The sequence below is a fragment of the Phyllobates terribilis genome, unplaced genomic scaffold (genome assembly GCF_046119375.1).
Source record: "Phyllobates terribilis strain yellow unplaced genomic scaffold, ASM4611937v1 Scaffold_7078__1_contigs__length_40128, whole genome shotgun sequence".
Classification (NCBI taxonomy): Eukaryota; Metazoa; Chordata; class Amphibia; order Anura; family Dendrobatidae; genus Phyllobates; species Phyllobates terribilis.
The window spans coordinates 21,439-32,018 of NW_027369819.1; the positions used below are offsets into that span (position 1 = coordinate 21,439).

At 33.5% G+C, this 10,580-nt stretch overlaps 1 protein-coding gene and 1 non-coding gene across 2 annotated transcripts; both read right to left on the reverse strand.

Moving 5' to 3' along the window:
• Positions 1 to 245: 245 nt before the first annotated feature.
• TRNAV-UAC (transfer RNA valine (anticodon UAC)) lies at positions 246 to 318 on the reverse strand. Its single transcript has one exon. It is a non-coding gene; the product is annotated as a tRNA-Val (tRNA).
• Positions 319 to 425: 107 nt separating this feature from the next.
• Positions 426 to 8,737, reverse strand: LOC141251463 (uncharacterized). The gene is given in 15 exon segments (XM_073670324.1): positions 426 to 746; positions 6,386 to 6,539; positions 6,541 to 6,685; positions 6,688 to 6,733; positions 6,736 to 6,796; positions 6,970 to 7,010; positions 7,229 to 7,271; positions 7,350 to 7,418; positions 7,498 to 7,569; positions 7,642 to 7,713; positions 7,790 to 7,866; positions 8,031 to 8,095; positions 8,292 to 8,356; positions 8,440 to 8,569; positions 8,647 to 8,737. Coding segments are annotated over 15 exon segments (1,452 nt in total).
• Positions 8,738 to 10,580: the final 1,843 nt, after the last annotated feature.

Below are 10,580 nucleotides of genomic sequence, written 5' to 3' on the forward strand. Positions count from 1 at the left end.
TATTCTTTAAGTCTTAAAATTCAGGTTGATGATTTGAATTCTACTTGAAGTTATTTTTAAAATTTTATAGTATTCAATCCAATTTCGAGAACTTGTTTGGCAAATGAATACTCCTATCCTATACAAAGACCATGTAAGGACATTTGTCGAGTAAATTTTCATAATATCACCATATAAGGTCACTATGCTAGTATACTTACAGTTATAGTTTCAAAACGACAGTAAGAAAAAGTATAAAAGAAATGTGTTGCTGCCCAGGATCGAACTGGAGACCTTTAGTGTGTAAGACTAACGTGATAACCACTACACCACAGCAACTTCGATGCAGAGCTAATATTTTCATTCTAATATGAGCTATCACTAATCATTTTTTCTTTTTGACATTGCCTAAGCCCGTATTGATCGATAACGTAGACATTGTCGAGTTAGTGGCGGTCCCTTCGTTCTCCATTATCGTCTCTGTTTGAGGATGACTCTTCCTTGCATCGAAGGATGAGCTCTAGGTACATACCGGACTCCGGAAGACTCGTAATAAAAGACCCGATGGCCGGATCGAGTAGTTCTCTTAGGACAAGGAAATCTTGGTTTGCTTTATCGAGCTCGATTTTGACCTCTCTTACCACGGACCTACCCTTTTCAATCGGCTGTTTTGTTATTAGCAGTTCTAGCATTACCACTCCAAAGTTGTAAACGTCGCTCTTCTCGGTTAGTTGTCGAGAAACGTAGTATTCTAGATCAAGGTAACCCTATAAAAAGGATATACACTACAAAAATAATCTCTTATACTCACACTCAAAAGTGAAGAAGATTGTAACACATTCTGATGACTATGGGTAAAATGTAACAACAAATATTGTGAAAACAAAGTGTGGGTATAAGCATTGTTGGAAAATGACCAACACCTATTATATTACTGTAAATCGAACCCCCACTTGAGTTTATAAAATCGACTACAAGTTTTAGTGTTACAATTTACAACACTTTTGAAATTATAAATTGTTTTTAAACATAATTATATATAATAATATATATTTTATTAAAAACTTCCTTTACTTTGATATAGGTTTTACTTAACTTAAATATATTTATGTCAATCTTAATCCATATTGCAAATGCTAAAAAACAGATATCATAATTTTATTAATAATAAATAGCAATATACCAAAAAGATAACAAAATTTATATCAGAATTCAAAAAAATACATTAGAATTTTTTTATCAATACAAACAAAAATAAATTACAAAGTGTAATCTTCTAATTTCTAATTTGAGCCATGCCTAATTAATCAAATCCCTAACTTGTACTTGAGTTGTGCTTAAAACCTCGGCCGCGATAACCTTCTTGGAAAGGGTTGCCACCACCTTCTAGGGTTGTATATAAAGAACACCCAAATACAGTGAATATGTATAGGGGAAACTTAAAGACCTGTAAACAAAGACGTGCAAACAAGAAGACATCAAACATAAGTTTACTTCCATTCCTCAATTAGTAAGGACGAAAGCTAAAAACAAAAGAATGGTAGATAAGTATTAACTACCGTTGTTGTTCGACAAACAAGAAGAGTAGATCTTATAAACTCCCATTAAATGAGAAGAGCTTACAGAGTAGAATACATGACCAAGCAACAAAAGTGGAAGACTACAATCCAAGTTTTCACAGCTCTCTTCAATCATGGCAACTTCTCTAAGTGTCGATGCCAGTGGAACGAAGTAATGAGTATTAAGGATGTTTGGAAGAGATTAGGGAAGAAGTTGTACTTGTTAGGTCCTTAAACATTGTTGATTCCTAAAAAACACAAATTGAATTAAATTGAAGTAACTTCCACGGCTCTATGAATGAAGTAATGGGATGATTATTTTAATCTGTAAAAAAATTTAAATTAAGCAGTGCAATTAACTAACTCAGTAGAAATACTTATTAATATTGTTAAATCACCTATATATTAAGAGGTGAGTTCCGGTGAAAATAACTCTTATGATGTGAAGTGCGAAGCATGTTGAGCCATTAGATTAGAAAATGGAGGGCTGAGATTAAAAGATGAGTTTTTTAATGAATCTACGCGGTGGCATTTTTGTAATTAATGATGAACTGTTTTTTTTTTACGTTTTCTGAGTGATTTTTTTATCCCTTTAGATGTGAACATTAGCGTGTTATATGTGAACATTAGTGTGTTATATGTGTACCCGAGAAAGTTCGCACTTCACACCATAAGGATTGTTTTCACCGGATCCTTATTCTATATATTAAAGCTCCCCTTTTTGAAGCTCCCATAATCAATCTGGCCCTACCACATCCTACGTGTCAAATTCTTATTCGTCCTACTATTCTCTCTGTTCTACTTATTTTTTAAAATATTTTTCAATTTAATTATACCATTTGAAAACAGAATCTTGCAAGGGAAGATTTTCAACATAAACTTTAAAATATATTTATAAAAACCAAATCTTCTTTTTAATAATATCTCATTGGATCTACTATTATCTCTCCTCTTTCTATTGATTTCATTTTTCTTTTTCTTCAAATTGTTTATTTTTTAATTAACTACCATACTTTTTGGAACAATTGATAAGGTATTTAAAAGTAATATAATTAATTATTAAATTGACATTATTCTGCTAAACTTAATTAATAATTAGAATATTAATCAATCTCTTTTCTAAACATATACTATATTAATTATAGATTTAACTAAAAAAAATATGGTATGTATTTATTTATTATTTTATAGTAAATTGAGTCAATTATTTTGATGTATTTTTTACAATTTTTTTTTTTACCAAATCACCTATATTTAAAGCTCTCTCATTTAGAGTTCTCTCCTTAATTCTAGCCAATAATTTCTTAAGTTTATTTTTTCTATTGGTTCTACTATTCTCTCTCTTCTAATTACTATCTTTTAAAAAAATTCCATACTTTTAGGAATAAATTGCTAAACCAATTACATTTTAATGTAATTCATGAGTATTAAATTTATTTATTTTTTAAAATTAACTCTAATTATTAGATTAAACCATCATTTTCTTCACTTCGATATATTAATTTTCCAAATTAACTACTATGTATATATACTTTTAACATGCAATCACCTATATATTAAAGCTAGCCCCTTTTAAGCTCTCTTCTAATTCTAGCCACAATTTTATAGTAATATTTTTTTGATGTAATTCTATATCAAAACAACAAGCAGTTTAACTACATAGTAAAGTTATAAAGGATGAACTTTATTATTAAGATTAAGGATCTTTCAGAATCTAAATAGTCAAAACCTGGTCTGTAACATTTCGATTACACATGTCAATATGATCTATGTCGAATTTGTGCATTCTCCATAGACTCAAATTCGTGGAAAATTTCAATGGTGGCTTGGATTTAGGTGAGTCATTATATATATAACCTTTAAAAATGATAATGTATAGAAAAGCTAATTAATCTATAATATAATAAAATAGAAAAGAGTAATTATTACTAATATTCTTACCAAAATCTTGTATAAATAATAATATAATCTAAAATTATAAATAAAATTAGATATGCATAAAAAATCACATAAATTTAATAAAATTATCCCGTGCATGGCACGGGCAATAAACTAGTGTAGGTATTAAGTGTCGGTAATTTTCTACCCACATTTTAAGATGTCAATATTGATTTTTCTACACTCAATCAACAATTTAAAATGTTATTATGAATTCTAGCAAAATAAGTGTGGAAATATTGTTTGATACTCTTAAATGTGGATTTTTTGTGTGTGGGTATAAAAGATTTTTTTTTGTAGTGTCAATACCATAGCAACATAGAAAAACAGTAAATATAATATCACATAAACATGATTTTGGGACTCGAGTCATCACTATTGTTACGCAAAACATTGACCTTATATCCCTACTACTATAAAAACGTGAGACCGCTTATCTACAGTAAAAATATATTATTATTTTATTTTTTTCGTTTTTTTTTATCTTCCCGCTTTCCTTTCCCGGTGTCTCATTTTTATATTATTATTTTACTCCCTCCGTCCCTTTTTATCTAAATGAAAAATGGGGAATAAAATAATAATATAAAAACTACTGTTACGGAAAGTGAGAAGATAAAAAATGGTACACCGGAAAAGGAAATCGCAAAGATAAAAAAAGGGACGGAGGGAGTAAAATATTAATATAAAAATGTGACACCGGAAAAGGAAAGCGGGAAGATAAAAAAGGGATGGAGGGAATAAAATAATAATATAAAAACTACTGTTTATAAGGTTTTCGAGCTTCTTTTTTATCTTTCATTTCATCCGTCCCATAATATAGTTCTCATTATTATTTTGACGCTATTGACGTCCGAAGTTCATTTTCTCTATTCTTGCTAATGTGTAAGGAAAAACAAAGTCATGCGGGGTCTTGTTTGATTCGTCTCGATGAGTACTTTAATAATATAATTTCTCTATAATTTACACTAACAAACAATGATAGATATTAGCGATACAAACCGTGTATCGTCAAGTGTGTAGAAGCAGATGAGAACTACATTATTGGACAGAGGGAGTATTAGGAGAGGAGAATTTGTACTGGATAGAGTGAAAGTGTATTGAAAGTTGCAAAAAAATGGTTGCAAAGTAGTTTCTATAAATGAAAAGTGGGAAGATAAAAATGGGACACCGGTAAAGTAAAGTGGAAAGATACAAAAAGGGACGGACGGAGTAAAATAATAATACAAAGGTAGGAAAGCGGAAAGATCAAAAAGGGACGGAGGGAGTCTAATAATAATATAAAAATTGGACACCAGAAAAGGAAAGTGGAAAGATAAAAAAAAAGGGACGGAGAGAATAAAATAACAATATAGTAACATTCATTCAATACCAAATTATTACTCTTTCTCTCTATCTCTTTCCTCTACAATTATTACTCTTCACTTTTCCCTTAAAACTCGTGTATTCGATCAAAAGAAAAAATAACATAAGGATGGAGGGAGTACTTTAATCAATTGGTCCAGCAAATAAGAATCAATTAAGATACATGGTTTCAGGTTGTAAATTAAACTATTTATTAGACAAACACAACTTACATTATAAACTACATAATGATTGCAGTTCTCTCTACAGTTACAGATAGTTGAGTAACTGCGAATTCCTGGTTATTGAAAACAGGTTGATGCAGGGAAACAACAAGCGACAAAATGATATGTGCTACCTTACACCATAAAAACCTTACTTAAAAAGTGGTCAACATATCAACCCTCATAACTATTTAAAAATTAATTAATTTATCAATTCTTGGAACCAAATAGTTCGTTCACGCCACTTTTAAGACCTTAAATGACATAAGAATCTGAAGGGAAAAAAATCCTAAAATACTCTAATACAGGGAAGAAGAAAAGAAAAAAAGTTGAAAGAGTTTTCTATGAAGATAGTATACTCAGTTATTCATAATCTAATAGTATTTCAGGTCATTTACTTTGTCAGTTACCTATGAAGATTGGCGAAGCGTTTCTTTTTTAAAACTAATAGTGTCGTGAGCTTGATACAAGCTACCCTTTCAAAACTTTGGTAAAAAAAAATTAACGTTTTTTTATATGCAACAAATCTTGTGTACAAGACCTATGTGATAGACCAAACATGAGGCAACTTCGTTTTTGTTTTGCAGGTCCCTACTTATGTTCAAAATCTTTTCTCCATTTATGGAGTACAAAGTTATCCATAGAGAGACGTAAAGGTTGAAGAAAATAAGAGCCTGAGGATGATATTTTCGTATTCTCAATACGATCCTTTGTTATACATGTGTTGTACCTAGAAACTGTTCTCAAACGAGAGAGCTTACAACCCTATATAGGTTCTACCATCACGATTTAGGGAGCTATATATCCAAGTATATGTCCAAGTGTACACTAAAAACTTACTAAATTAGTGTTATTAATATCTTACACTGAGATGTATCCTAAAAAAAAAATAACTAAATTGTATCTTAACATTCGACTAATAAAGTAAACAAAACAAGATCATCCCTACTATCTATAAACAAACAAGTTTCAAAACTCGTCACGATTCATCGAAAACATAAATGCATTATAAATGATCTATATTTGGCAAGGCAAAAAAGAAGTTTTTAAAGAAAGAAGGATTTAATACTTAACGCAGATTTTTACACTAGTAGCGTTTTATATGCTATTTTTTCAACACTGTGCTCATCATCATTCATTGTAAAAAATAAGAAACGTCTGTTTCAAACCCTACCGTGCATTAAACTCTACCACTTCTTCCCGAGCACGGTCATAGCCCTATCTAGGTCATAACTCACAAGACCCCTATATATGTACGATTGATCAGTAACCAGTAACTTCCATAATGTCATATTCCTTTCTAGAAAAAAGAAAGTATACATTAGATGAAGTGTGAGGATTTACCATAGTGCCCTTAAGCTGGGTAGAATCAACAATCTTAGCATTCAAACGGCTATCCAAGAGAATATTAGTAGACTTCACATCCTTATGGATGATGGGAGGATTAGCCAGCTCATGAAGGTAAGCCAATCCACAAGCCGAGTCGAGTGCAATCTGGTGGTTTCCTCCAGCCAAGATGTATCCCTGACTTGCCAAAGAGGCTGTCGTCCTTGAGTGGGTCGTTGGGCATAAACTCATAGACCAGGATTCGCTCAGCTCGCTCATAGCAAAACCCGATCAGCCCCACAACATTCTTATGGTGACCTGCGACAAAAGCTCGATCTCGGTTTTGAACTCTGTCTTGCCTTGCCTTGTATTGACCCCTCGTATGCCCTCTTTATCGCCACTAGCTCCCCATTTGTCAGCATTGTATACCTGTAACGGTACCACATGGAATAGTTGAAACTTTCGAGTATTTGAGAATACTATCCCACATGAGGAAGCTTGGACATTTTATATATAAGCATATGGATTACTTTTCTTATTGTGAATAGATACAAGATAGAACCCTATTGGAATGTGTGTTATGCCGAACTGGCGTTATATACTTGTACGTGTAGGACTCCCTAATTCGTATATGGACGTGGTCCTATGAAATTTGACATGATATCAGAGTCAAGGTGATAGAAGTAAAATTTATCTTATTTAATAATTAATAGAATCTATTTTGTTATCTATTCTCGATATTTTGAGCAAGCAATTATAATTAATAAATGTTCTTCCTTGGTAGTTTAATCTCTAATCAAAAATGTTTTTCTTGGTAGTTTAACCTATAATAAAAAAATTATTAGTTGTTATATCTCGAACTAAAAGATAATTTGATTCATCAAATGTGTTGTTGCTCAAGTCTCTGTAGAAGGAAGCTTTACATTATCAGCCTTAAGTATGGAGTATATCTCTTTAGTTTTAAAAATCTTGTATGACTTACAAAGATTGAAGTGAATTCATTCCTTCTAAATTGGGTAATGGACCTGTCTACTGGTTGTCTCCTAGATTTCTGCATATTGATCAACAGAAGCCTGTATATGACAGTAAAAAGGAAACAATACTATAATCTGATGAGATTCGAAACCCACAGCTCATTTAGATAGATTAGAGTGCTGAGATTGGATGGCACTTCCCCACTCAAACTGTTCTTGTCAAGCCATCTTTGACAGAAAACAAACAAGATAAACCAAAAGGGATCAGAAGAAGAAAGAATTAGTAGTACTAATACTCACAGAACCGCAAGATACTGACAATGTCCAAGTGTAGATGGTATGTTTCCATGCAACTGATTCCCATTCAAAAGTCTAATTTACAAACAAACCCATTTATTAATTATAAATCCAAATCATAAGGAATTATATTTTATGTCTTGATACTTACACGTGGAGGAGATTGACCATCTCTTGCCTGAATAACTGTGGTGGAATTGACCCAGAAAGCTTATTTTTGTTTAGATGAATATGAAATCAAAACAAGACGTGTTTTCATCATCTAGTTAAGTTAGTTTATAACAAATTTAAGCTTACAAGTGATTTATCTGTGTACAGCTTTCAGAAACGCAGCTTTTAGACTCACAAGGTCCCTATAGAAAAAATAAAAAATGAAATGAATTTCAGTATACAAGAACATAAACAAAGAAACTCAGCTTTTTAGACTCACAAAGTCTCACGGTGATCTTTGAAACATCTTAAAATTTAAAATAAATAAAGATAAAAATATGTGTAAGAAGAATTGTAAGAGATATTCACAAAAATCCATACATTTAGTTCTTGAAGAAGAACTCTACATAAATTTTTTTGCAATGATGACTTATTTTTTATGACACATCCCCTAATTTTTTTTTTTTTTTTATATTATATGTTTAAGATCTCCTAAAAATCACCATTGTGGATGCTGCCACCAATATCACCTCCTAGGCTTCCTTTGAGCCCCATGGATGTAAGCTTTCTGAACAATAAACAAACAAAAATAAAAAATATAGAAATAGTAAAGAGATGGAAAGTATCAGAAGAGTTTATAGATATTCTCACAGAGCTGTAATTCTAGAATCATTACAGGTGATTCCTTCCCATGAGAACCCAATGGATCGTTCGTTCGGAGATTTCTTCCAGCTCGGCAGTGTGTTTTCCCACTGACTCATCAGTGATTGAAGTACAGCAACTGCTCATTACATTAGCAGGCTCAAAACATAATAACAAAGAAGTGCAAAAGATCAAGATTTGAGCTATAATTTGTACCATCTCCAGGATCAGTTTCAGATGATATGAGTTGAAACTTGACAGATACGGAAACAAGCAACAGAAAAAGAGTGGTGGTAGTAGCTGCCATGAATACGTTATGAAGAGGGAGAGAGATAGAAAACTAGTCCAGTTTGTGACTAGCAATGAGTGGCAATTTGATTATATTAGACAAGGAATTTAATTAATTATGGTGATGGAGCAACATAAAATTGCATTCCAAATGGCCAAGTTCGAACGTTCATGTTTCCACATTTGCCCAATCTTCTATGTCTTGTAGTGTCCTGATTAACAAGGGAACGTAAGATGTACTCTATAATAGTATATCCAACTACACCATGAACCCAATAGATACGGTTATTAACAATATTTAGATTTATATTATTGTTTTAGTTATTTAATATTATCAGCAAAAGACTCGTTCCATAAATTGTTAGAAGAATGAGTAATTATAGGCAGTAGTTTAGTATTCTTATCTCCTTAGCAGATTCTCTGCTCTTGTATATAATCCTGCCTCTACATTAATGATAATCATCGATTCCTTATTCACTCTTTGGGCAATCCAATTTCGGATGAGGATATTACAGATTATGTGCTGAGAGGACTGGATGCGTCGTTCCGACCGGTGGTGGAGGGCGTGAACGCCAGGGACACTCCAATTTCATTCGAAAATCTCCTTGAGAAGTTAAGGATGCACGAATTCACTATATCCACTACTCCAGCGGCTACTCCATCACCAATTACGGCGCTGACTGCTCAGGCCAAACCCCGTGGTGACTTCCTCCCCAACAACAATGGCCGTCCTCACCCTGCTAAGCCGCCTGCCGGAGTTCCCCAATCTGGGTCTATAGCCCCTCGCAAGCCGTTCTTGGGCAAGTGCCAGTACTGCGATATCCGGGGTCATGTACTGTCCTACTACAAGCTATTCCGACAGCATTTTCCCCAAGCCAAAACGCCTCAGAACCCGCCTCAGGTGAACACTGTTGTCACCGGTTCTGCGTCAACTTCCTTCCTCCTGGACAGCGGCGCTACTAATCATGTTACAAAGGATCTGGAGAACCTGGCACTCTACCATCCCTACTCTGGGCCCGAGTCCCTGCTTGTTGGAGACGGCTCAGGTTTAAACATCTCGCACTCTGGAACTCTTTTAATTAATGGTCAGCCATTGGATAAAGTGTTGTGTGTTCCTGCTATGCATCATAATATAATATCAGTATCCCAATACACCAAAGAAACCAATTCTGGAATTTTATTTTTGCCTGACTCTTTTTTAGTGAAGGATTTACAGACTGCTCAAACCAAGTTTAAAGGACCCTGTGTCAATGGGCTTTACATCTGGCCCAACTCGCCTCCATCCGTCAACACCGCCCAATTCCATTCTTCCGCAGCTTGGCACCATCGCCTTGGCCACCCGTCCACCTCTACTTTCAAGTTTCTTCATCAACAGCATCAACTTGGTTCTAATAAATTTTCGCAATCTGCTTGTTCTTCTTGCCAAATAAGCAAAAGTCACAAACTTCCCTTCAATGAATCTACTTTGCATTCCAATTATCCTTTAGAAATAATATTTTCTGATGTATGGACTTCTCCAGTTTTATCATATGATGGATTGCGTTATTTTCGCATGTTTGTGGATCATTACACCAGATACATTTGGCTTTTTCCAATGAAACACAAGTCTGATGTGAAAACAATATTTCACAAGTTCAAATTGCTTGTTGAAAACTACTTTCACCACAAAATCAAAATCTTATATTCTGACAATGGAGGTGAGTATATTGGGCTGCGCCCTTACCTATCCGATCATGGCATTAGTCACCATACTACACCACCACACACTCCCGAGCACAACGGCATCGTTGAGCGCCGTAACCATCATATAGCCGAAACCGGTCTCTCCCTCATGACTCACTCTGGCTTACCACTCAAATATT